This window comes from Phyllostomus discolor, chromosome 5, assembly GCF_004126475.2.
Source record: "Phyllostomus discolor isolate MPI-MPIP mPhyDis1 chromosome 5, mPhyDis1.pri.v3, whole genome shotgun sequence".
In the NCBI taxonomy this organism is placed as follows: Eukaryota; Metazoa; Chordata; class Mammalia; order Chiroptera; family Phyllostomidae; genus Phyllostomus; species Phyllostomus discolor.
The window spans coordinates 163464655-163491132 of NC_040907.2; the positions used below are offsets into that span (position 1 = coordinate 163464655).

The 26478-nt window shown below is 57.6% G+C and overlaps 2 protein-coding genes across 12 annotated transcripts in view; one reads left to right on the top strand and one right to left on the bottom strand.

Moving 5' to 3' along the window:
- Positions 1–2734, top strand: part of VWA2 (von Willebrand factor A domain containing 2) — a 41491-nt gene extending 38757 nt beyond the window's left edge. For all 3 annotated transcript variants that reach the window (XM_028513161.2, XM_036027331.1, XM_036027330.1), the window contains 2 exons: positions 447–572; positions 1403–2734. In XM_028513161.2, the coding sequence (XP_028368962.1) occupies positions 447–572; positions 1403–1521 (245 nt within the window). In that variant the 3' untranslated portion in view covers positions 1522–2734. The remainder of the gene's footprint in view (positions 1–446; positions 573–1402) is intronic.
- Positions 2735–4395: 1661 nt separating this feature from the next.
- Positions 4396–26478, bottom strand: part of AFAP1L2 (actin filament associated protein 1 like 2) — a 92952-nt gene continuing 70869 nt past the window's right edge. Inside the window, exons 5-20 of one of the 9 annotated variants that reach the window (XM_028513874.2) lie at positions 25457–25547; positions 22743–22826; positions 19645–19850; positions 18206–18385; positions 15894–15983; positions 14705–14789; positions 14081–14185; positions 11496–11707; positions 9588–9733; positions 8726–8837; positions 7853–8089; positions 7594–7768; positions 7191–7346; positions 6299–6492; positions 6069–6185; positions 4396–5271 (exon numbers count right to left, since the gene is read on the bottom strand). In XM_028513874.2, the coding sequence (XP_028369675.1) occupies positions 5245–5271; positions 6069–6185; positions 6299–6492; positions 7191–7346; positions 7594–7768; positions 7853–8089; positions 8726–8837; positions 9588–9733; positions 11496–11707; positions 14081–14185; positions 14705–14789; positions 15894–15983; positions 18206–18385; positions 19645–19850; positions 22743–22826; positions 25457–25547 (2217 nt within the window). In that variant the 3' untranslated portion in view covers positions 4396–5244. Of the gene's footprint in view, positions 5272–6068; positions 6186–6298; positions 6493–7190; positions 7348–7593; positions 7769–7852; positions 8090–8722; positions 8838–9587; positions 9734–11495; positions 11708–14080; positions 14186–14704; positions 14790–15893; positions 15984–18205; positions 18386–19644; positions 19851–22742; positions 22827–25456; positions 25548–26478 lie in introns of all 9 variants that reach the window. The other 8 variants (XM_036027335.1, XM_036027334.1, XM_036027332.1 and 5 more) reach the window with 8 other exon arrangements.

Genomic DNA, 26478 nt, shown 5'->3' on the forward strand with positions numbered 1-26478 from the left:
GCACTCCATTTAAACAGAAGACATCTCTCTGGTCACTAGGATACCAACACATCCCTCAAGGTTGACACGGACCTTGATAGTGAATGCCAGGGCAAGGAGCCAACACAGCCAGGCCAGCCTGGCTCCAAGGCCTCCTGTTGCCATGACATCCTTCCCGCCTGTTCTAAAGCATGTGGCCGTCCCATGGAAGCGGTGCTGGGAGGCTGGCACCTCCAAGGGAAAGTCCCTGAGTGCGTATAGGACAGCTGGGTGGGAGTTAGCTCTTTGGCCCGGCCAGGCAGTGCAGAGCACCTTCCAGTGCTAGCCTGTGGCTTCAGGGCCCACAGCAGCACTAGGATGGGTAAGACCCTACCTTCGGGGCCTCACAGCTATACGGGGGCTTCTTCCTTAGAGGAGGGGGTCTTCGAGGCTGACCCAGCCTGCGCCCGCCGGGCCCTTTCTTGTAGAAGCCAAGCGGCCCATCAACCTCTGCAAACCCAGCCCCTGCATGAACGAGGGCACCTGCGTCCTGCGCAACGGGAGTTACCTCTGCACGTGCCGAGACGGTTGGGAGGGCCCCCACTGTGAGAACCGTGAGTGGGGCCCTTGCTCTGCCCCTGTGAGCCGGGGCGGGGGGTGGCCGAGCCCAGGGAACTCAGCTGGAGGCAGGCTCGAGGGCCTTGGCTCCGTGGGAGGAATCAGAGCGTGGTTTGTTCGCGCAAGAAACACGTAGCGGGAGCCTCCTACGTCCCAGGCGTTGTGCTGGGTGTGGGGGTCCTAGCAGTGAGCGAGAGGGTCAGAATCTCTGCCCTCGTGGAGCTTCCGTGCACGTGGGGGAGCCAGACAGTAAATAGGTAGAACGTGTAGTAGATTGGATGATGCTCCGCACGTGAGCAAAACAGTGGAGACTGGGAGGGAGGCTCTGAGCGAGGCCTCGGGCAGGAGCGTGGTGCACCCAGAGGGACTGGGCGATGGGGGGGTGTGGGCCCAGAGGCAGGGGGGCGGGTAGATGTGTGGAAGCCAGTGGGAGTTTTGTTCTGAGTGTTCCCACTTGCTCAGTGAGGCAGGAGGAACCCGCTGAGAGTGAGGGTGGGGAGGCGGTGCCGGAGGCTGGAGGAGAGAGGCGGACCAGACTGCGGTTGTAGAGGATGATTGCTGGGCGGAACCCCGGGCCCACCTGGGGCCCGTTGGAGAATTTAAGTTAGAACGCCGCAACCGGGATCCCCGTTGGAGCCCCGGGTGCTCAGTCGCTGGCAGAGGTGGGCCTCCTGGAGGCCGGGGAGTGGACCCGAAGGGCCCTTTGACCGGCATCTTTCCCTTGGGTTGTGGAGTAAGAGCAAGATGTGCAGGCCCCCACGTGGCTGCCGATTGGGTGGGAGGACTCGGACACACCTCTCGTCCTCACAGTTCGCTTCTTTCCCAGGAGCCATGAGAGGAGATGCCCTCCAGCCACGGGGCTCCCGCCGCCGCCAGCCTGCAGGACAGCAGCGGCCGGGCCCCACCCAGCACCCCCGGAGGAGGCCTGGGCACGTGGGACGCTGAATGGACGCCTGGCCTCAGTGGAGCGGCCCGTCTCGTGGGCTCCTGTGAGCACCTGCCTCCCGCTGTGCCCCAGACCCTTCTGCCCACTTCCCTCACCCAGGGAGAAGAGACATCCCCGCTACAGACCGTGCTGCTTAGGGACACGGTAGCAGTTGGCTTTGCCCCATACTGACGATGTTGAACACTCCTGACATGTGAGTGAATGTTTCCTTTCTGTGCCCAGCTGTGCCCTGTTGAGCTTGTCCCCGGCCACCTGCCCCCTGAGGAGAGACAAAGGAACCTGGAGACTTTGGAGGGCCTGTGTGAAGCCCACCCAACAGATGGCCCATAGAATGATGTCGGGACAGTGACACGAGGAGGCAGTGACTAGAGGGACATAGCGATGGCATTTCAAGATGGAGAAAGTGTGGACCTTTTCACACATCCTTCCCTAAAGATGTCCTAGAGGCGTTCGTGGTTTTGGTTTGAAGAGGAACTGGAGCGGCATTTGTGATTTCTGCCCATGGGGTCTGTGTCGGGGGGAGACTCCGAAAAGCCCCAGACTGGAATGTGCCTGGTCCACCAGCGTGTTTGACGGTGGGGGAGGGGCCGTGTGCAGCTGGCCTGGGTGCCGGGCCTCATTCTCGAGGAGGGCGGCGGGCGGGGTGAGGGGTTCCTTCAGAGTTTGCTCAGGAAGGAGGGCTGAATTGTGGGGTGTTTACGGAGTGCTTTGCTTACTCTCCTTTTAGCGAGGCAAGGAGCGATCGCATTCTTAAACTCAGCGAATAGAGGAGAAAGACACTTTATAGGGGTTTCATTGTTTTAAACAGGATTTAAGCAGTCTAGGGCCTTGTTTTGCTTTTGTTATGTGTGGTCTTGAAAGGATGTCAAGAAACGATGTTGAGTATTTATTGAACGGAAGTATCTGTATTGATCTGGCCAAGAGGCGTCGGTCGGAAAGCGCTCTGGCAAACCCGGCCTCCCCCACCCCTGCTGTCTGCAGGCGCCAGTTCTGCCTGTAGTTTTCAGTAGAAACTGTCGCCAAGCTCTGCCCTAAACTCAGCCACTCTATCACAGCCTTCCTCTTGAATATAGGTAATGTCATGCTTTATATGCAAATGCTCAGGCTACCCCTTAGCTTCCAGAACGTCAAGATTTCGGGTGCTGGGAAAGCACCTGAAAGAGGTTATCACTGTGGTGTCAGATGTCGGAAATAAAATGTCTGGTGTGCCAAGACCGTCACTCCAGTCCTTTGGGTTCCAGGGATAGTTTCATTGCTGATGTTAACGAGCTGGGCTTGGTGGAAGGCGACATCAGAGCAAGGCCACACGTCCGCCCAGCAGGTGCTGATAGGGGAGGTTGGAGAACCTACATTCATCCGCTTTCAAATGCACAGCAGTTTCATCATTTTATGGCATGGGTTGTCTGGTTCAAGGCTATTTGGATGCCCCATTTGAACTGCTTGGACTTAAAAAAAAAAAACAAAACCCAAAACTCTGGGTTACATATTAAAGGCTTACTGTTTCTAGTGTGAGATCCTAGCTCTTGAATTCATTTTTTATTTTTTATTTTTTTTACCTTTTCTAGTGAAGGCACCACTGTATAGTTGAACCCTTTCAATGTCTCAGGAGCAGCAAAGGGAATTCAAGTTGCCTTCTTTCTTTTAAAAGAAATTGGCTTCTACTTATATAGGAAATTTAAAACATTGCCCATAAGCCATAAATCATTTATTTTCTCTGAATGATCCTCATTCCAGTCAACTTGCTGAGCACACTTGTACGAATATTTGATTCTTTCACTTTTCTAGAAGAATATCACTTGCAAATAATGGCAGTTTTGTCTCTTCCTTTTGGGGTTTTATACTAATTTTTCTTGTCATTTTGCATTATTTGGGGCCTGCAGAATGTTTTAAAAACTAGTGGCAATGGTGTGTATCTGGACATGAAGGGACATTTTCACCATTAGGTATTATTTTCTGTGGGTTACTTTCTAAGGGTAAGTAAGAATGCTTCTATTCCTAGATCACAAAGATTGTCCATTAGGAGTGTTGAGATTTGTGCCGTGTTTCCTTCGAGATGATGCTTTTCACACCTAAACTGTTTATGTGGTAAGTTACTTGTTAGTATATTTTCAGTGGTGGAACCACCTTGATTCCTTGGGTCAACACGTCTGGTCATGACCTTCAAACACAGCGTGAATGTGCTTATTTAAAAAATGACAAACCCCAAACCTGGCTCACGGAGAACACGGATGCAACGAAAGACACGCGGAGGCGACAGTCAGGGCAGAGCTGACAGGGGAGCCCGGTGCACCCAACCCGCCGGGGTTTTGTACGTTACCAGGAAATGCTGTGAGCGTAGCAGTCTGAGGAATGTGTACTCTCCGTTTTATAAAGTCGGCATAGCTCTGATACCAAAATCCCAAAAGAAAAATGCAAAAAACCCCACAAAACCCAAATCTTATTTTGGGGCATAATGAAAAAGTCTTAACAGAAAATAGTGGCAAGTTTTGTCATTTTAAAAATAAGCACATGTATGCTAGGAATTTTCTTAATTACTATTTAGGCAACTTTCTAAGCACCGGTTTCTTTGCCCCAAGAATTATGTAGGAATGTGTTTACCTGCTAGGAGTAATGATTTTCAGTCGCTTGTATGACCAGTTTCTGCAGGTGTTTCTAGTGCGTTTGGCACCTTGTTAGTTATACGACAATTCCATGCTACTTGATTTAAAGAGGCTTACCATCTCCGGCTACGACCCCACGCTGTGGTTCTACCAGTTTTTGTTGCACGTATTTTGAAGTTCGGTGCGTATGTAGCCAAGATGTCCCCCCCCTTAAAGCAGGAGTCGTCAAGCCCTGCCCCGAGGCACCGCAAGAACTACAAGGCAACCTCAAAATACAATGAACATTTTATTCCTTTACAAAAAATGTAACTCACCACTGGGTCCAAGGACACCAAGTGCGTATGACAAAGGACGTAAATGCCCTGGGATTAGAAGAAAGACAGGAATGGAAAGGCCTTCCGTTCTCAGGAGCCAGTGCCCGAGGACGCTGGGCCACAGCCCCCGGGGTGAGGCGGATGGCAGGGGAAATGTGTCAACCGGTGTCACACAAACAACACAATGCCCTCTGAGACAGGAGGGGGCGGCACTGCCCATTGTGCGAGAACAGGGAGACCCTCCCAAACAAAAACCACTTTTTTTTTCTTCTCAGAAGGGGCCTGGGCAATAAGCACACCTTACAAAACGGGGACTACGAGAGCATTATATTAAATAACTCTTCTCTTCAGAATGACCTGGCCACAGGACTGAATCTGTAAACACAAGGGAATCTCTTTTTTTCCACGGTAATACAAAACGTCAGTTAAATCTCAACAGACACTCCTCTGTTCTGAATTACAGGATTTATATAATACAGTGTCGCTTTAAGAAGTCCTTAATTTAGTGGGGACAGTGCTTCAGCTCGGTCCCCCAAATTGTCTCCTGTTAGCATGTCTCAAAAAGCACGTCACAGATGGTGTCGATGCTACGTTCACGACGCTCTTTTCATCAAACTTTCTTTCACTGCGAGAAGGGCCAGAGCCGCCTCCCGGCCGACGCTGTCCACGCGCAGCACCCCCGTCCCGCTGTTTCCTTGCGCACAGACTCACCCTGTCCCGGAGCTGCTGCTTCCACGAAGACGTGAGCGAAGCCGGATTGTCCCCAAGGTCCACACTGACAGCAGAGTCTTTAGAGAAAGCCTGTATCCTAACTTGTTCCTTTCTTCTCCCATTCCTAGGGTGCCATTCAAATACCAGCGCCCGCCCCCCCCCAAAAAGAAGAAAGTTAGTTGTCCGCTGTAGCAGTGCCCCTATGCATAGAAACCGGGGGGCGGGGGGGAGAGCGATTACATTCCCTACCCCGTGCGTTCGTCACGCTGTGGGGCACCCAGGGAGAGCCTCGGAGGCTGTGGCCCAGGAAGGTGCGCCGGGCATGGCTCCCCTGCACTCAAGGCTTAGTCACCATTGCTGCAGGTGCCCTGAAATACCCCCAGCAGGCAAGCAGGAGCGAAATAAGGAGCCGAGTTTGCCAAGGGCACAGGCGGCTCTGGGCGCGTCCCTTACTGCACGAATGCGTCAGGGATTAACAACTCTTTTGTCCCGCCCTCGGGAAAACCCAGTTGTGGCATCCATTCCACACTGACGCCTTCCTGAGCCTTTTGTCACCTGGGAGGCTTCTGGCAGCTCACGTCACCTGCCTGGGTCGGGTCAAGTTTTCATGGCAGCAGGCCCTTAGGGTCACTGACTTTGTGGTTTGAAAACTGTCCGGTTCTAGTCTGTTCCTGAGCTGTAGCGGTCCCCCAGCCCCCGGAACCTATGGATGACTGGGGGGAGGGTAGTTCAAGGATTCATGCTCTCAGGCTGACAGGGGAGAGCCAGAGACTGGGCCGAGGTAGAGTGGAGGCCCGAGGCCCCTTCTGCTGAGTGGTGGCCAAGGCAGGAAGGGCCACCCCGGTCATAGGAGGGGCCCCAACTTAGTGACTATTCTGCTGTCCACGGTGGCCATGAAGGAGGCCAGGAGTGTCCACTTACCTTGGCTTTCTGGAGGACGGTGCCTTTGCCCGTGACCATGACGGAAAGAGGTCTGTTCTTGAGCGCCGTTGCAGAGTTGACTGGGGTACAGTCTGGGGCAGGGGCGGCAGCTTTGGGCTGTGGTGACAGGAGAGAGTAAGGCCTGTGCCAGGGGGAGGGGGACATGACTCCCCCTCTCCTCCCCGACTCTAGTCCAGCGGCTCAGGGGAACCGTGGCTCCTGGCACTCACTTGGGGGCTCACATTCTCCAGGTGGGTGGTGTCCACTGTGGTGCCCAGCGTCACGGGCCCAGCCTCGGCCTTCTTCAGGTTGTCCTTCACCTGCACGATGTTGAGCTCCAGGTCCACACGCCTTCTCTCCTCCACCCTGCACTGCTCGTCAATTTCCTTCAGCTTCTGCTCCAGGCTGGCCAGGACTCCCTTATCTACAGGGGACATTTTTTAAAGCTTTTAATTTATTTTTAGAGAGGGGAGAGAGGGAGGGAGAAAGAGAGGGAGAGAAACATCAATGTGTGGTTGCCTCTTGTACACCCTCAACCTGGGACCTGGCCAACAACCCAGGCATGTGCTCTGACTGGGAATCGAACTGGCGACCCTTTGGTTTGCAGGTCCGCACTCAGTCCATTGAGCCACACCAGCCAGGGTGGAAGGAGAATTGAGTCAGTCGTCCGCAGGGAGGGTCCTTTAAAAGGCAAGCTGCTAGGAAATGGCTGACGGGTGATACTAGGATGATCTGGAAAAGAATCCAGAGGGACTCAGGTTCCTTTGCAAGCGTCCTAAGTCTTTGAAGGCTGGAAATTAAGGATGATGCAGGACACGTGTCGTTAATGCAGGAACGATGACATGGGACCTCAGGAAGAGGCACTCTGTCCAAAGATGGACCAAGGAGTATACATTTAAGTGAAAATAAAATGCTTAAGGTCGAACACACTGCAAGAAGTGTCCTCCTTTAGCAGACTTTTAAAGCAACCTCCTGTCCTAGAGGTCAAGGTCTCTCTGCACAAGACGACCTTTCAGACAGGAGGGAGGGGACTCTGAGGGGGACCATGCACCTGTGCTGGAGGTCGGCAAGGCCTCGGACTGCGGGCTGGGGTCCAGGCTCCTCCCCCGGACGGCCCCTCACCTGTGCACTTGACCAGGGTCTCTCTCAGCTCCCGCTTCTCCTTCCGGAGCTGAGCCAGGTGCCCCCGGATCTCTTCCTTCTGCTTCTCCAGCCTCTCCTTCTCCTCTGTGTACCGCTTCACCTCGGCTTCTGTCCGGTTCTTGCCAAGTTTGATCTCTGCAAACCCGGAGAGGGCAGCCCCCGGGTCAGCCAGGCTGGAACGCGAGGGCTGACCCCAGCCCACTGCACAGGCTCAGAGGGAACCCGGAGCTCGGGCAGGAAGTCCGAGCTGGACGCCAGGCCGGCCGAGCAGGGGTGGGAAAGGAGACGGGGCCCACACCTTCCTCACTGTGCGACCTGGGGCGAGTCTCTTCGCCTCTCTGAGCCATTCCCAAGACCTCTAACTCTTATCCAGCACAGGTACCTGCAGGGGTCACCTTCAACTTGTCCTTCACAGGTGCGCTGGCCCCGGCTGGGGAGGCAGCCAAAGCGTCGGGGCAGCTCGGTGGGAAGGAGATTTTTTGCTGTTCGGTTTGGATTTTGACTGTCGTGATTCTCTGTGAAGCCTCCTCGGGCTCTGGACTCTCCTGCTGCACCTGCTTTTGAGAAAGCAAACACGACTCAGCTGGCTCAGGGGCCTGGAGAGGTGGGGCCGGCTCACTAGCTTGGGGGGCCACCTGTACCTGCAACTCGGGGGTCTCGGCGGACTTGACGAGAGGCTCATCCGCAGCAGGGTCCGGGTCTGCAGGGAGAGGCTCGGCAGGAGGGTCCAGGCAGGGCGGGGTGGGGGAACACACCCGGGTCTGGGCGCCTGCCGGGCTGTGCAGGAAGGACTTGACTGGTGTGAGGTCCAGGTACACGTGGTCAGGGGTGCGCTCGCTTGGAGCCTCAGTGGCAGGGGTGGCTTCCTCGGGGTCTCCCTGCAGTGGGAAGAGATGGGGCGGGGGGCTGTCACCATTGCCTCCACAACCTGGGCTGGAGGGGCAGCACCCACCCTGCCTTGGCTTTCCTGTTCCCTCCCTGGGTGGAGTGGCAGGGACCCTCCCTTGGGGAAGGCCCTTGTTGAGCTGGAGTTAGAAGGTGAGGTCAGGGTTCAAGTTCTGGACCAGCCACTCAAAAGGTGGGAGACCCAGGCCATAGCACTAACTTTCCTGAACCTCATTTCCTCATCTGTGAGAGGACAGTATGACAGTAGCTCCCTACAAGGTGGTTAGGGTCAAATGAGATAATCCACAGCAGCCCCGAGCACCACATAGCATCCAGCGTCTGATCCGTGGAACCTCCCGCCAGTGCGATGCTCCCACCTCCTCAGCGGCCAGTCCCGATAGCACACGCCCACCCCCGCCTGGACCAGGCCAGGTAACCCGCTGTTTCACCCAGACGCGTTCCGGGCCATGCGGACTGCCCAGCCCAGTACCAAAGGTGACTGGTTGCCCCTAGATTTCTGCACTCATGGCCCTGCAGGTGACTGGGAATCCACTCCTCTCAGGGCCAAGGTGACCCAGCATTGAGATCAGGCGGCAGGAGGACCGGGCCGCCCCCACGCGCATCCTCACCGAGGCCGTCAGCTCTGACATCTCCACGTCGTCATACAGCAGGTCCTGGCGGTCTTTGCTGGGCAGCCCGTCGATGTACGTGTTCGGCTCCGAGAACTTCCTCTGCATCAGTCTGGAAGACACACGGCAAGACACGGAGAGGAGCGTTGAGGATGGGGTGGTGAAAGCCGTCAGCCTCAGCGAGCTCAGGACCAGAGGCCCCCGTGGAAGCTGAAGGCAGGGCGGGAGCCCTGGGGCCTCGCTCCGGCCTCCTTTGAACGCTCACTCGCTGCTCAGCAGGGGCAGCTCCCGCCTCTCCTCCCGGGGCCTCGGTACTGGAACCCTCGGTTCCAAACTTCCCTTTCCCCAGCACCACCCCCACAGCATCCTTTTGCCATCTTTGGACTCCATTTTAGGGTCTCCTTCAACGACAACAAAGCCCTTTCTCATTCCATCCTCATGATTCACGTGGGGCAGCACGGACCGGAGACCTGCCCCATTTTGTGCAGAAGAAAAGGGCCTGTTTCATGCCCCCCCCCCCCCACCCCGGGGGGCGGCCCCTCAGCCACCTGCCCCAGCCCTCTCCTCCTCCACTGAGCAGGTCTGCTCATCTGGAAAGCGGGAGGTAGCACTTCCGCCCTGCCTGTTCCAGGGTGCACCCAGAGAGGGGTCCTTGGGAATGTGCCCAGCCGGCAGCAAGGGCCGTGGCGGGTCAGAAGACGTGCTGACGCTGCTGTAAGGAGGGAGGCGATCTGACCTAAGCCGAATGCTTTGGCTGCTCAGGGCCTGGCTCAGCTCGTGGCCACCAGAGGCCAGCCGGGCCTGGCGTTAGAAGCCTGACTGTGCGTGGCAGGGTGCGGAGCAGAGGGCCCACGGTACTCACAGCAGAGAGCTCTTGGCCGCACTCACGATGCAGGAAACCCTGTCTGCGTCCACATAGTCGTAGGTGAATTCCTCCGGGTCTGTCTTGGAGCCTGACTCGGAGAGCAGCAGGCCGAGCCAGTGGCCCATTTCCTCAGAAGACTTGGCCTGGGGGGAGGCAGAGAGGGGCGTGAGCGGGGCTGCGGTGTGCCGCCCAGTGCCCAGCCCGCCACCCCCTCTTGCCACCCTGGGCGGGAACAGCACCCTGCTCCTGCTGCCCACCCTGGACAAGGCCTCAGAGAGCCAGGACCATGCTCCCTCTCTTCCACCAGGGACCCCAAGTAACATCTGCCACGGGTGACACCTTGATGCCACATCACTGATGCTGTGGACATTTGTCCTAAGCGTCACGTGTGATTTATATGCATGCATTTCTAGAAGGCTAATTGGGCCAGGGGAGAACTATTAACATTGCATGTATTTTAGGTGGACACCTCTGCTCTTTGAACTGTGACATATCGGTGCATCACCCTCAGCCGTCCATACAAGACTACCTGGATGCCTTGCTAAGAAATAACATTGAACTTCATTTGTGTGGATAGGTTCAGTAGTCCAGATGTCTTAAGCACCTTACATTTAGCACGATTCTGATAAACCGTGAACTAAAGGCCAGCAACACTGGGGCTTGGGCATTCCCCAGGGCACAGTGCGCTCCGATCAAGTACACACCCTGGTTATTTCTATTAAAATACCAGTGTTGTCTCTTGCCTCGATAACGAGAAAAAGCTGGGAATTCCACGAAAACCAGGTTTTCGTGATGAGAAACAGCCACCACCTGGGCATCGCACAGCCCAGCTCCGCCACCTTAACTGCTGTGGCCTCTGAACCAGGGAGGCAGCCGTGTGCTGAGGCTGACACCTAGCTGGCCCCCTTCCCCCTTTATTTCCACGTGGGTGTCTCAAACACAGCGTTCCCTGGGCATCCCAGTGTCTGTTCCCACTCTGTCTGCCCTGGACCACCGTAACAGCTTCCTACCGGGTCTCATTTTGTTCCTTCTTGTCCCCTTTCCATCCACTCCCCACAGCAGGTGGATGGAGCACCTCAAAATCCAAATCTGAGCATGCCACCGCCCCTTGAAACCCAGTGGGTCTCCCATTGCTCTTAGGAGCAACCCCTCTTCCCTCCCACCACTTTCTAGAAACGGTTACTAAGGAATCAAGGTGATTAATTAAATAACATCTTACTTGCATACTAGCATGTAAGTTCCATGAGGGTAGGGAACATATCTCTCTTGTTCATGTGTTACTGTACTGAGTAGACAACTCGTTAACTGGACAGAGGATGTACAAACTTGTCCCCGAGAAGCAATTGGGGGTGTGGATCGCTTGGCCGCTAGAGGGCAGTATTGAAGCAACATTTGGATGAAGCCGGCTGGATAAAGGACCGGGCAGAAACGGGAGTGAACGGGAAGCAAGCGCTTCTGGGCGTGTGAATTCTGGCTCCGACCTGCCCTGCTCCGTGCAAGGCATTGTGCCACCTTTTATGTTTGCAAATGTGACATCACATTAGACAGGGTGGGGAGTGGGAGAAATGTAATTGTATCACAAGCCTGATTCTTCCCCCCAGATAGGCCCTAACAGGCATCATTTTTACATGCCAGGCTGCACCTGGTGGTACACAAACTAAATCAAACCCACTGTGAATCCCCAGAAGGTTTTCCAGCGGCTCAGAGTTATAAATACCCCTTCTGCCCTAAGCACAGGAAGTCGCTCATTGTCCACTCCTATAACACAACCGCCCTGAGGTCAGAAAGGGAATGGAAATTTTTGAGAAAGCAAACAATCTCAGGCAAACAAAACAAAGGAAATAAAAAACAGCTCAGGCCTACTGGCAGCCCCGTGCGCGCCTGCCACCCCCGGGCCCGGGGTACCTCCAGCTTGGCCAGCTCCTCGCCGTTGTGGAGGATGCGGAAGGAGTACAGGTGGTCCGGGCTTGGGTCTGGGACCACCTCACAGCCCACCAGGCTCAGGGGCTGCTGGGCCACCTTGCTCCGGTTCCGGTCCTGGTAGAAGTGCAGGTGACTGTCCCTGACGGAGCACCAGCGGGACTTCCACTGGCTGTTGACCAGCACGTTCAGGTAACCTGCAGGGGAGGATGCGGCTGCAGGAAGGTCTGGGTGGCTGCCCCACCTCCGGGCCTCCTAGCACTTGCCCCAGGATCTCAGTTCCAAAACCTGAAACCCACAGAGGCTGTGAATCTCATAGCACATTCTTTTCCCCCTCCTTCATGCTATCAGCGAGACCCCCTGAAGTGGAGCAGCGTCGCCCTTCTGGTGTCGGGGGGAAGGTGTGTCCGGGGGAAGTCAGTTGCCTCTTGAACTCCCCTGGGCCCCTCTGTATGTGCACAGGACGGAGGACTGGCCACCCCAGACCTCATCTCCACTGCGCTCTGAGCGCCCAGCCTGCAGCAGCCCGCCTCAGGCCACGCAGGCCACGTTCAGGAGGCTCGCCCCAGGCAGGGCCTCCTCACTGCAGGTGCAGTCCCCTTGCCTCCACAGCCTTAGCTGCCCAGCTCCACCCCGCCCCCCACAGCCTTGCCATCCTCGGGGCACTCCATCTCAGCCTGCCAAGTCTTCCTCCACTGGGCCAGTGGCTCCCAGCCTCCCAGATGCACTTGGCCTTGGCCCTCCCTGATCTGCCTTCCTTCCGAACACTTGGTTCGGAAACAGTGCAACTCTCTGCCCCCACATCAACCTCGCCAACTGAACCGAATGTTTCTCAAGGACAAGAACTTGGCACGTTCACGTCCAGCGACCAGGGCCTGTGTCCCGCAGCTTCTCCACCAGGGAGCCGCCCTTCCGGGCAGCACACGGGTTGCCGGGGGCACACGCACGTGGCAACCCTCCCCTGTTCCCACGTGGCTGCACGTGCTGCGTTCAGCTCTGCCCTGAGATGAGCATTTGGGGAGCTGACACCAGGTGTCAAGCGCAGCCTTGTCCCTGGGGCTGCAAAGGTGAGGAGGAGCCAGTCTTTCGGACCCTCCCTTGGTGCTGCTCACCTTCCCAGGGGCACTGCCTTACAGCGTGGGCTCCTTCTCCACCCTGTGGGCTTGGCGGTTGGTTGCTCGGCACCTTACCCGGGATAGGTAGGCTCATGCAGCCGGGTCAACATGCACGGCCACCTTCCCACCCACCCGGGGCTGACCACACAGTTGGGATCGTGAATTTCTCGGAGCTATGCGAACATCCCAACACGGTAGCAGAGTGGGAGGGTGGGAGCCCGGGACCTGGGACCTCTGGCCCATCTGGGCAGGCCCCCCACCTGCCCATCACAATTCTCCGGACCAAGAGAGGGGTGCACCCAGAACTCCGGGCTGAGAGAGGCGTGAGCGCTGACGCCGATTCCTGGGAAGCAGAGCGTCTGTGCTCCTGCCGGCCCTCTCCCAGCCACAGGGCACAGGGGCGTGTGCTGCTGCTCAGTCACTTCCAGCAATAACCCAGCCACCTCTCCTGAAGTGACTCACGGGGACCAGGCTCCCAGACCCGAAACCATGGCCTGAGGCCACCGGGGGCCTTGGCTGGAGGAGCCGCGGGCTCTGAAGGCGAGGCTCCATCTGCTGTCTCCCCCTTCCACCCCGGCCAGCCTCAGAACACAGAACAAACTGGGGCTCGGGAGATGAGCCCACTGGGACGTGGTTCCGTGAGTAAGAGGCCGGAAGTGGATGGGAATGGCCTCCAGGTCCCAGGGAGAGCTACAGCAGTGTGCCCCTGGTTGAACGCCAGCATGGGGGCTCACCCAAGACACTTTCTGGTCAAGGTCTCTCTCTCTCTCTCTCTCTCCTGGCCTCGGTCTTCTCAAGGCTGAGTGAGGGCAGTAGCGGTGACCTCTAAGAGCCCACCAGCACCCATACGCACCCTCTGTCCCAGCAACGTGGGCCTCTGTCAGCCCCTGAATGTGTCTCACCTGTCTGCACCTCAGTCTTTGCTCCTGCCCCCGGGGGCCATCCCAGCCCACTTAGCCCCTACCGGTTCGTCAAGGCCCAGGCCCAGGCAGCCACCTCTGTCCACAGAGGAAGAAAGGTCCTTTCTGCCCCTGAGTCCTTAACAGCTGCTAAGACAGCAGGTACGTGGTCACGGATGTAAAGCTACCATCTCTCCTGAGCTGTAAGTTCTCAGGACTGTGTTCTCCATCTGCTCGGTCCCCTTTTCGTAACATGTGCCTGTCAGGCTTCATAAATACGGATCAAACGCACATATTTTTTAAAGACCATCAGGACGGCAGTCAAGCACCCTTCACCTGCGCAGGAGATCTGACACCGCAGCAAGGGACAGCCTGGTTACACCTAAAGGACCGCCGGCGGTGAAGATAAACAGCCCGAGCCACAGGCTCCCCACTCCTGCAAATGGTTACAGCGAGACCTAAACCCCTGTCTCCACTGTCTGCACTGCCCTCCCGGAGACGGGCTGCCGCCTAGTGGACACGTCCCGCGGTCCAGGGGGGCGGTTCCGATTCTCACTGGATGTTTCGAGGGACCTCTCTGGAGGCTCCAGCAAGGCAGACTTCTTCCTGCCCAGGTTCATCAGGTTGCTCAGCTTGAGGCCAGGAGAACATTTCTTCTTGACTGTCAAGGTGAGAGCGAGCGCCGTCAGCATCGCACGCGGCTTACCCACGTGTCCTTACAATAGAGGCAACGAAACAGAAGCCCCTTCCCACTGCACCTGCCCCTCCCTGCGCACACCCACACACAGACTCCTCCTCCCCCCAAACAGGGTCCACAGCCCAGGGTCAGCTGTGTCTGGATTTGCACACTCAAGGGGGCACACCAGCTTCTCCTGCAGAACGTGTCGGCATTGGAGAAACTTTACAGGCTGTGTGGGCTCCAAGACCCTTAAAATGGGGCGAGCACGCCAGAGGGAGATGCTGTTCTGCGCCCCCACAGGTCAGGGAACTGCAGTTCGGCCACCTGTCCCTTCTCCCTGGACCTGGCAGCTGTAAAGTATTTCCAAGTAGTTTATAAATTGGAGGTAGGTGGGTTGGAATTAGCTGTCAGATCCCACCGGGGTGGAGCCACACAGCTGAGCCTCACAGCCTGGGTCCCCGCCCCTCCCCAGCCGGGGCCGAAAGCCATTAGCATTGGTACCATCTTTGGTCTCCGGGACCTCGGGGTGGCCATCTACGGAGCCGCCGTACTCCAGGGCTGACAGGTACTTCTCAGCTGTGTCTGGCTGTGGGGTAGAGAGACAGGTGGGAGATTTTACCTGGGAATGGTGACCTCGGAGACCACAACCTAACAGAACACAATAGATTACTCCAGGGGTCACCCTGGAGCCAGGTCACTGGTGGGACGTGGGCTAGACTTCCCCCTGGGCCCTCTGGGGAACCTGCCTTCACACTCCATCCCTGAGGGTCCCCTGATCCAGAGCGCTTACTCCCAACTCTGCAAAGTAAGCCATGGGACCCCCACCCATGGGACCCCCACCCATGGGACTGGCCTTCCGACAGGACCAAGAGCTGATGTGCCCGCCCAGGGAACACTCCTGCCTCTCTCACCCCAACGTGGAGAAAACCCACACCCGCTCGGATCTGTGTCTCTTGTCAATGACCCAACCACAAGAGGCAACCCCCACAGCCCTTCCTCAGCCACTCATGGTGCCCCTCCATGGGGCGGCCTGTGCCCTCCCGAAGAGCCAAGGGCCTCCTCCCTGCTCAAGCCCTCTGTGTACCCTCTACTGTCCTCATCAGGGGTGGGGACCCCAAGGTGAGACACAGCGACCCCCAGGCTGCTCGGCATACACCCAGGCTTCAGGGCACCCACCTACCTGCAGCTACCCAGGAGGTACCCAGGGACGTGGAATGTCACCCACGGGGTGGCCTGCCCCTCGGTCGGCACCCAGCCCAACTTCTTCGACTTGGACCCTTGCCCAGGGGCCCAACAGCTCCATGCAAATGAGCCCTTCAGGTGCAGGTCCACACCCGGACGGTGCCCCAGCCCTGGGACCTCCATGGGGGAGTAAGCGGGAGGAAAGCGCCAGGAAGAATAACTCTCCCCGCTGAAGATGGGGGGCAGAGTGCCTCTGTCCTGGCAAAGCCCCCCCGCCCCCCCCGGGGGCCGCCCGACCCAGCGAGAATGCGTTTCCGGTCTGCGTTACCTTCCTTAGTTTTCCAGCAAGCTGGGGGGCCCTGCCCTTACAGCTTTTCTTATTAATTGGGCTGAAATGTGAGAACAAAGCTCCCAGTTTTATACTTTTCATTCTCATGGAGAAAATAGGGCCTCAAACTGACACCCACCCCGCCCCTCCCCCACACACCAGGGCAGAGCAGAAACTCACCTTCTGACAGTTCAGGCGCAGGGCGTCGGGGCCGTACGGGTTTCCCTCAGACGCCCCTTCGAAAGGCAGGCCGCTCACCTCCTGGATGACCTGAGGCGAGAGGAGAGCCGTCAGCAGAGGCCTGGGACCCCCGAGGCCCTCTGGCCCGGCCGGAATTCACTGAGGCTGGGGCCCCTCAAGGTCAGGAGAGTGGGCAGAGGTGAGAAAGGAGAGGCACCTGCTCCCAACACCTGGCCTGTGTGTGGCTTTGGGGTGGGCTTGTTCCCTAGCCCCCCTCTCTCCTACAGGCCCCCACATGCTCTGGGGATCGACGGGCTGGCGGGCGGCTTTTACGACCAAGCCCGGCGGCAGCCAGAGCAGACAGCCCTTAGCCCTGCAGGCTGAGGCCAGGGACACACGCAGGTAGGAGGTGGCTCTGGCCGTGCTAAGCAGCACCCCTGTGCTCCAAGCCAGAGGCCACCAGGGCGAGTCCCAGAGAGTAACAGCCCAGGGTAGCCACCAACACACTGTCCGGCCAGAAGCCCTTGGAGATGCAGGCTTAGCAAGAGTGATTTCAAAGACCCTCCTTTTTCAGGCTCCACATAGAGCAGTTCATGGAAAGGGGTTAAAATCAGAAAAGCCAAAGAACAAAAGGAAAAACAGCCCTGGGGAAGGAGAAACTGAAGGCATTTCTCATTCCTGAGGCTGGCCTTGGGTCTGAGCCCCGGTCACCACACCTGCAGGGCGCCGGGTCGAGCCTGTGCCAGGGCCCGAGGTGAGGTCTGGTGTGGGAGTGCCCAGAACAGGGGGCCCATTCACTGCCACCCTCCCAGCGGGGGCCTGCCCAGGGGAGTGTGCTGGGCCAGGCGGCCGGGCTCCAAGGTGTGGGGACTCCACTTCTCCAGGAGAGCTGTGCCTTCCTTTTCTGGGACTCTTGTCCCACATGCACCATCTCCCATTTGCTGCCATATATACCTGTCCCGTCCCGTGGGTACAGGTGTTATTATGCGGAGCTGGGACACAGAGGCCCAGGGCAGGCAGGCAGGCAGATCTGACCGAACAGATGCATATGGTCCAGACCCCACGGGATAGGCTAACCACCTGGCTGCAAGTGTGTCCAGCCTCTCAGGAGCCAGGCCCTCACGGCCAAGTCTACCCCTGTGCTCACTGGACCAGGGAGGCAAGGGCCTCTCTGTGAAGGCTGATGGATGGGCTGTGTCTCCTCAAAGTGCTTTTGTCTTTACACCCGTCAGCAAAACTGAGGGGCAGTGTGGGGCTCCGGAAGAGGGTGTGGGAGTTGGGGAGAGAGGCTGGAGCTGGGGGGGCGGGAAATGGGCCCAAGCACTCAGAAGAGTGGCACTGGGAACTGGGGGAAGAGCAGTGTGTGCACACACGGGTGTGCATGCGTGTGTCCAGGTCAATATTTGTGTGTGCGCGCACATGCACGTGTGTGCATGCGAATGTGTGTGTCTGCAGGTACTCATGCAATGCAAGCGTGTGTGCGTGTGCAGGGATGGCGGAGGGAGGCAGGTGTGACGCTCCTGCACTGGAAACTCGTCCACGTGGCCGTGAGGGAGGGGGGGCAGGAAGGGTGGGGAAGGGGCCTCTTGGGCTCTCTCTGGCCTCCCAGGGGACCTGCTGGGTTTGGAGACCCCTCAGCAACTGTGGGCCCCTTCTTGCCGCAAACCTTATACCTTCCGGAATCGTCAAGCTCATCTTTAACAACACAGGGCAGGTGGGCCCTCCCAGGTGCTCTGTTTCAGGGGCCACGGCATGGTTTGTGTAGGCAGAACACCGGCCTGCGGTTGGAGGGTTCTAGGTTTGAACCCTGATGCTGCCACTCACTCACCAGCTGACCTTCCTCGGTCCCTCCTCCCTCTTAGCCCTATTCTCCGTTCCAACGTGGGGACATCCATGTGGCTCAGTTCCCTACATGTGGTTGAGTGGGTCACATCTGTTAGAAGTGCGTGGCCCACGGCGCAGGCACTTAACAAGTGGCAGCCACGTCTGTTGTTTAATAAAGAGGCTGCTGATGCTCATTAGGAGACAGAAAACAAAACGATTTCAACTGGAGCCCGAAGTCCAGGTGACCGAGAAGGATGCGCAGCTGGCAGCGGGGTCTGCGGCCCACCTCCCTGAGACTGGCGGCTGCCGCTCACAAGGCAGGAGGCTCTGGGAACCGGATCGCAGACCCTGACCCTCGACGGCATCCGTCCCTGTTGTGGGGAGCCGGGGAGCCAGAACTTCAGCCATCCCCCCTCCAACCCCGTGACCCTGGGAACCCTGACGGGAAGCAGGTCCGCCTCCCAGCCACCTGGGGGCGCCCTCCTCACCCGGAGCCACTGCTCAGCCTGGTCCTTGCTCTGCAGGCCCAGGACGATGACGTCGGCGTTCATCGGCGTGATCTTCAGCTTGTGCTCCTTCTTCCGCACCTGCTTCTCCTTGTGGACGACGCTGCTGCCCAGCAGGTTCACGTCCAGCTGGGGGCTGTGGTCCTTGGAGGATTTGTAACACTGGAGGGAGAGAGACGAGAGGTTGCGTTGCAGGGGTGCCGGGCCTTGCCAGGGCCTGCGGAGGAGGGGCCGCCGGGCATGGCGGGACCCACTGGGAGCCGGGCTCTGCCCAGCAGAACCAAAGGGCCGGACGCCCCAGTGCAGGACCGTGACCTCCGACATCGGCAGCTGGGTCTCAGCGTCAGACCAGGCAGGCTGTCTCCGAGCCCCGACAGCCTCCTCCTCTCCGGCCTCAGCCGGGGCTGATGCCCAGGACCTGCTTCTCCGGGCAGCCCTCATCTCACTGCAGGCCTGGGCTGGCTGCTGAGACGTGTCCCCTGGGGGCGACACTCATGTGTCCGGGGTGGAACACGCTTGTCCCATCTCTCCTCTCCGAATTTCTTGCTCAGCTCCCCCCAGGAGGGGGTCCATAGGGAATGAGGACTAGGGTTATCCTCTGCTTAGCTAGGGAGATGATGTCGTCAGCAAAGAAAGGAGGGGACTTTCTTCTACCGGAGAAAAAATCGTGCCCCTCGGCTTCTCAGGTGGACAAGGGGGGTCCTCACAGGATCACCTGGGGGACCACCTGCACAGAGCAGGGCACCCTGTAACCAGGGAAGGAAGGGCACTTACAATGGTGCCATGCCACTCTGAGCAGGACATACGACTGTGAATTTAACTTAAAACAACAGGAAACAGGACAGTGGTCAGAATGGTATCTTCCGATTCCTTTACGGGTCTTGTCTTAGGCTCAGTAATGCAAATGTTATTGTGACTTCGGAGAAGACCCCTAACCTGGGAGCTCACGCTGCACGAAGACAGCAGTCAGAGCTGGGGTGGGGCAGGGGACTCCACCCACAACCTCCAGTGGCCAGGACGGAAGCAAGAACTGGCTGTCAGATCAGGCGACAAGAAGGCCCCTGGAAAAATGGGGGGTGGCATGGGAAGGGAGGGAGGGGAGGTGGTTACCGCAGTCCCCTTCTGAGAGTCTAAGGAAAACAACTAGACTTTTCTAGTTCAGAAAAGGCACATTCCTAGAAGGTTAATCAGATTTTTTAGATTTAATTAATTTTGGGGGCAATAAACCATAGAAACCAAGTTAAAAAAAAAAAAACATTCGTTCATGCCTGCAGAATTGTACATACAATTTCAGAGTTAGGGAGTGATGGAGATCTGATATAAAAGGATCTGACCACCTGGTATTAGAGACCATCCCCTCCTCCCCCCTTGCGCCCCACCCTCCAAAAGAGAGACCTGAACACGACACGAGACCAACTGACCAGGAGTCTGGTGTCCTTGATGACGCAGAGCTGCTTGGCCCACTGCCCCAGCCACTTCTTGCGCCACAGGAAGGCGCAGATGCGGGCGTCACGCATGAGCTCGATGCCGGCCTCGGGAGACGGCCACTGGTGGGGGGCCGACTTGCCCTTGCTGCTCTCGTCCTCGTCGTAGGACTCGTAGGAGCTGCTCACGGCCTCGCCGTCCTCTGCAAGGCAGACCCGCTTGGTCACATCCCCGCGTCCCTGCCGGGCAGCGCAGCGCAAGGCAGGGCAGGGCAGGGCAGGGCAGGGGATGCTCCCGAACATGCTCGTTTGTTCAGAAGGGAGGGGAGCAGGCAGCAGGCAGGAGCAGCCACTGGCCCCCGGGCCCCATCCACCTTCCTCTCTCTGACCTTGAACCAGCCCCGCAGCTGCCGACCACAGACCCAGGCGAAGCTTCTGGGATGTCACTGTCTCTGGCCACATATACAAATATCTTAAAACCAGAGGTCTTTCCCTTTTCCTCCTCTAATCCTGTCATCCCCGATTCCAGAGACGCCTGAGAAGGCACTGCCCTCTGACGGACCGACTGAGGCTCTGGGGAAGGCCAGGCCCCCGCTCGGGGTCTCTGCTTCCTCACTGGAAGGGTGAGCGGTGGGGTGAGGGTCTTCCTGAGCCCGGCGCTCGGTCATTCTAAGTGGCCAGAGGGAAGGGGTCACCATCTGAGCCCAGAGCCAGGCACGTGGCCAGCCGCCTGCCCGGCGGGGCCTGGTCCACCCCTGGGTCTGTCCTAGGAGTCGCATGGGGGTGTGGCTCCAGGGAAACCAAAGGCAAAATAAACCATGGCAGGAAATGGCCTTCAGGGGGAGGGGCCGTCTTGCCATTCATTCCTCAGTGCCCCCCTCCTAGTCATAACCTTTAAAAAAATCCATCTCCAGGCTCCATGGACCGCGTTCTCTTTCCCTCCCACCGAACACCTCCTGGCACGAGCTCTGCGCCCCCCGCCTGTCCCCCAGCTCACACGCTTCCTCCACCCCTGGGTGACGGGCCAACCTCGCGTCTGCTTTCTGTTCCAAAGACTCCCAAGGCTCACCAGGCACAAACGGGACCCAAACCTAGGCACACCCCACATGCCTCAGTGCCTGCCCCCTCTACCCCGCAAGACCTGCTCTGTTCTCCAGGCGTTATTGGAGGCTGAAACGAAAACTAGGTGAAGAGAAAAGGAAGTTTCAATAAAAAACAAAACAAAACCCAAGAAGCAGAACACAGAGAACACCAGGATCCCTGGTCCAAACCATGGCTTAGCACAGGAATCCTGTCTATTGTAACCTTGATGCTGTTCCAGTCTCTCCTTGAATTCCTGAATGGACAGGGAGCTCACTACCATACACTTGCTTCCATTACTTTAGCAGCTCTGACGGTGAGAAAGTGGGCCCATCATCTACTTCCCCGTGACTTCTACAGACATGTTCTGTCTCCTGGAGTCAGGGTGGGTGAATCCTCTCTCCTCCCCTGTGACACCCTTCAGGAAAGAAGCATGTCTTGGGCCCCTGCCTTCCCTTCCTTCCGTTACCTGCGTGGCTAGGTTCCTGCATCCTAAGAAAACAGCCACGTTTGAATTTGAATGTAGGAAACGGAACGAGGCCACTGCCACAGTTATTTGAGCTACAGTGCCAATGAAAACGTGCTCTCGGTTGTTTACATGCTTCTAAATTTTATACCTGTCAAGCAAGCAAAGGCTGGAAACAGCGGCGCTGCCCAGCGGGGGGCCCTGAACTCTCCTACTGCTGGCGGTCACGGCAGGGAACACGAGCCCCTCAGGAAAGAGTCTGGCAGCCTGTTGATTCAAGGGCCGTAAAAACACCCGTGCCCTTCGACCCAGTAATCCCGGTCCTGGCAGTTTATCTTCGGAAACTAGCTTTTCAAAAAGGAAGGAAGGGGGAAGGTTACATGCATTAAGATATTCACTCAAGCAATCTAGCAGCCGGCAGGAGAGGATGGGGAGAGTATGGTTCGAGCTGCACACGCCACGACCATCAGTGGGAAGTCTGAGAACTGTGCTGCAGCTCAGCGCACTTGGGGACTGTGACGGGGAGCGAGAAGGCGCACTTGACATTGTAAGAGCGATGTGGATCGGGACTGAATGCCAGCAGGGAGAATTCAGAGTAGTTGATCTGAGGTGGCAGGGGGATTTATTTTGAAAAGTCCTCACTGTCAGGACTGTTGTCATCTGTACAGGAAGTGAAGTAAGAAGAAAGAGGCAATGTCACTGGGACACCTCCTTCGGTAACAAAAATTAATGTGGGCCTCAGCTGGTGTGGCTCAGTGGATTGAGCACAGGCCTGCAAACCGAAGGGTCGCTGGTTCGATTCTCAGTCAGGACACATGCCTGGGTTTCAGGCCAGGTTCCCCGGTAGGGGGTGTGCCAGAGGCAACCACACACTGATGTTTCTCTCCCTCTCTATCCCTCCCTTCCCCTTTCTCTAAAAATAAGTAAATAAAATCTGAAAATTAAAGTGGGAGGCTACGGAGTTCAGTGTGAGGAAAGCGGCCCAGCCCCTTGCTGTTCTGCGCTTCTGGGGCCACCCCACGTGTTCCGAGGAGAAATCCAGCACCTGCCCGGCCCCCTCCAGGGCCAAGGGGAAGCTGACTGACTGGGAAGAAACAGCTCATCACAGTACTCAAGCTACCCGGAGCAGCTTGGAGGAAATTTAGGGCCAGTGTATTAATTTTATTTCTCCCTAAAAGCAATCACAGCACTGCCGTGAACGGGGGGTATTTTTTCAGCAGAAACTTGGCTTCCAGGGGTCGCAGGGTGAACAGAGGTGAAAGGCAGGGACGTCAGGTAACTCGGTCCCCACATCTGCAGTCCCCACTGTGTGCTGTAACCTGACTTCGGGCACAGGGGGCAGAGCCACCAAGCGACAGTGAGTTCCTTCAGCCTCGCGATCGATCGGACGCTGCAGGCGGGGGTGTGGCAGGGTGACACACGGCATGCAGGAGCCAGGCACGAGGACAGGAAGAGAGCAGTGGCCACGCTTGGGACATGCACCCTGTCCCTGAGAGCCAGGCAGCAGGCGCAGAGTCTCGGGCATTGCAGCTCTGGGGACTAGCAGTACCCAAGGTGATGGTGGCGTAAATGACTCCTTCGGGCACCTGCACCCATCTGGGGACTCCAGTGGGGGGACCTCTGCCAGAAGGACCTGTGTGAAATCCAGAAGCACAGACAAAGGCAAGCTAGAGACAAGACGAAGGGGACAGCCCCAGGAGGGAGACACCGGGAGACACCCAGGTGAGGAGGAGTGGCTGCCCGCCACCAGATGTTAGTGCTTTCCTGCTGGAGGCGAGGGCTTGTCCGGAGAGGCCCCGCCCATCGAGGACTTCACGTCCCAGCCCCTTCGCATGCAGAGACCACGTGACGACTCGCCCCCAGAGGAGTGCGGGTGGGTGCGTGTCGCTTGTGGCTGTCGCATGTAAGAAGCACACAGGGGTTCTCTGCTCTCTCTCTTCGCAGAGGATTCTACGGCCTCAGAGGGTGGCCGAGCCCACGCTGGAAGGAGCCTGGGCACCCGCACCACCTGCAGGCCAGTAGCACCACGCTGAGCTGCCCGTGCATGGGAAGCAGACTGGTACCGCGTTCCCATGAACCGAAAGGGGGTGACCTGCCAGAGCAGCTGTCGCCCCAGCAGCAGACGACATCAGAGAAGGAGCTGAGGTCTCGGGCAAGCGGGTCAGACACGCTTATCCGCTGCCCGGGCCATCAGGGCGCTTCCGGAAGTTTTACTGGGAGAGAGGACTCTGACCCCGGGCGGCAGTGTGGGGACGGTGCTGACACAGCAGGACGAGAAACCAAGACAGGGGCCCTTGGCGGGAAGTCAGCAAAATCACAGCAGGCCAACGAACTAGAACAAGGGGCTGACGGCCAACGGCCGCCGCTCCTCTCGTGACCTGTACGTCTCACTATTTAAACAGGTGTGGGGACGACAGACAGGAGCTGAGAGCAGGCTGGCTCCTATCACAAGGAAAGCCACCTGTGTGACAGGTGTGGCCAGCTCTCCCCATATCCCCCTTGGTCCTTGTCCTGGCAGGAGAGGAGAGGCAACCTGGCATCTTCTCACCCCCTTGCTGCCTTGGGGATGACCCCCGGTATGCATTCGCAGTCCAGAGACAGACGCCAAGCAGTAGGTCCTTCCGAGCCCTTGTTTGTGTCGGGACGTGGTGTCTGCCCCACAGAGAGGCTCCCGGGAGCGTCTGGGAGGCAGGCCCCAGCTGGCACAGGCCACGCCCGAGAGAGCGCCCTGCGCTTCAGGTGCTATGGAGGTGAGGTACCCACCATGGTGAGTCACTTCTTCCTCCTTCCAGACACGGCCAGACAGCTGCCACACCCTCAGCTCTGCCCTGAAATCACAGCCTGGCTGGCGACCCCAAAACATCTCGTATACTCAGTGAATTCAAGCCAAGTGACCTCTGCTCACCAAGCCAGCTTCTTAGCAGAAAATAACCTTGGACCAAAACAGGTCCTTACCTCCCACACAGTTCCTGGGGCTGAGGGTGGCAGGTGAAGTGTGAAGGCAGAGAAGGCTCCTCTTACCTGCCTCCAAGCGACACGTCCCGTCCCACCCCCGGTCCCAGTCCCACTCTCTATGGAACCAACAACGCCCCTGTCAGTCTGTCCCCTCACCAGGGACGGACCCTTGTCTCGTACATCTGCACATGGCTCCATGAGTTCAAAGACCTTCCCCTTCAGAGGAAGGAAAGGGAAGGAGGTAAGAAGGGGACAGTGGGAGGACCAGGGTCCAGCGGCCTAGAGGAGGTCACGACCATCTCCTTCTTCCAGAACCTTTGGGGCCTTTCCAGGTTAAAGAGTTCCCACACCGAGAGCATTGCTGATGTGACTCCCTCAGGCTGCGAACCACTGGCCAAGGACAGACGGCCCCAGTGGGGGCCCCACCCCATAGCACAGATGATCCTTCAAACACCCAGATCAGCCGCCGAGCGACCCTCCAGTCTCATTTGGAGAGAAGCCAGTCCTCGCCGTGGTTTGCCGCTGACTCCAGCATCCCCACCCCCCATTTCTCCCCGCCCCCTCCCCCCTCACCTGCTCTGGCTCCTCAGGCCTCCTTGCTAGTCCTCAGACACGCCCAGAGCTCCCCTGCCTCGGGGCCTTTGCACGTGCTGTGCTGTCAGGAAAGCTTTTCCTGCCGTTTTCTGCCCCATCCACTTCCTGCTTCACTGATGGTCAGGCTACCAGAGGGGCCTTCCCTGTCTAACGCATCACAGCCCCCTCCCGCTGCACCCCAGCCTCCACTGCTTTCCATCTTCATCATCGCCTGACACACCCCATGCTTCTTTGTTGTCTCCCTGCCGAGCTCTCTGGCCCCCCGAGTTCCCGACTCCCGGAAGTGTGCTCGGCACGTAGGGGCCAGCCAGTAACTCCTGGTCCAGTGAGAGAGCCCTGGGGACCGGGCTCAGGCTCGGCCTGGCCACACTGCCCTGGCTCCCGAGGTCCTGGGGCCCCTTCGGCAGCACACCTGTGTCCTGACATGTTTCTGTGCTGAATCCAGCCACACCCAGGCGGGAACACGGGCAGCATCAGGCACATAAGCCAGCTCCTGTGGACCACACTGACCCCTCCTTGCAGGCGGGCTGGGTCTGCGGTGGGTCTCAGCTCCCCAGTAGAACAGGAAGCTCAGTGCTCCGTGGCCAATTCTCAGCTTGGACAACGCTCGCTGGTAACAGCAGCCCGGGCTGCCAGTCTGCTTCCAGCACTGGCACCCCTCTGCAGGAAGTGCCCGGGCGCCCTCCGAGCCCCAGCCCTGGCCCCGGCATGTACCGTTGAGGGACACGTCATATGGCTCAGCCTCTTCGTAGTAGCCCTCTGGAGACTCGGTCTTTGGGATGGAGAGCTGTTTCCGTTCTGGACTCTGTGGTATGAACAAATGAGACAAACATTCTTTAGATACGATGCACTGGCGAGAACTTGGAATTAGCCCTCTGGGTAGAAGGAGGAGGAAGTCCAGAGGAAAACACGCCCAGCGGGACTGGCAGCAAGTTGGGAGGGAGGACACGGAGCGCCGCGCCCCCACCTACAGTGTCCTCACCATACCCCTCGAAGGGCTGAGGGCGTGGTCCTTAACCTCCCGGAGCCTCGGCTTTCTCCCCTGCAACATGGGGCTCGGATCCCGGGCACATACACCAAATACCGTCATGCTGGTGACACAGAACACACACCAACACACCAAGTCCAGATGGTGTCGGGCTGCTGGCGTGGCTGTCATGGCTTTGAAATAGAATACGCTTTCTAAAAAGGCAAGGGCTAATCAGAGGCGCCTGGGGGAAGATGAACAGGTCTCTAAGGCTTTAGACACTTTTACCATAATAAGCTCAATCATTCATTCAGCAAATATTGGATGGCTCCCGCATACCAGCTGTGAAGGACACATCCAGACGGTCGGTGCTAAGAAAGACTCACCTGTATTTTGCTGTGTATAATGCACACCCACGTTTTTATGCGCATTATAGATGGGATTATTATACCCATTATTACACCCATGGTATGTACTCATTGTGCCCATGTATAATGCGCATCCCTATTTTTCCCTCAAAAATTGGGGCAAAAAAAGTGTGCATTATACGTGGCAAAATACGGTAGGTAACTAGGCACTGAACATTCACAGTTCCTAATCAAGTGCATCGTGAATAATGCTATAATAGACAAGGTCAAGGTCAGAGTTCTGTGGGAACCAGGAGGGTGTGAGGACCATTTAGGACCCAGGAAGGATGCTCAGACGACAGGCTCTTCGAACTGAGTGTCAAAGACAACCCTAGGTTCTAATGTGGCACAGGGGTGGGACG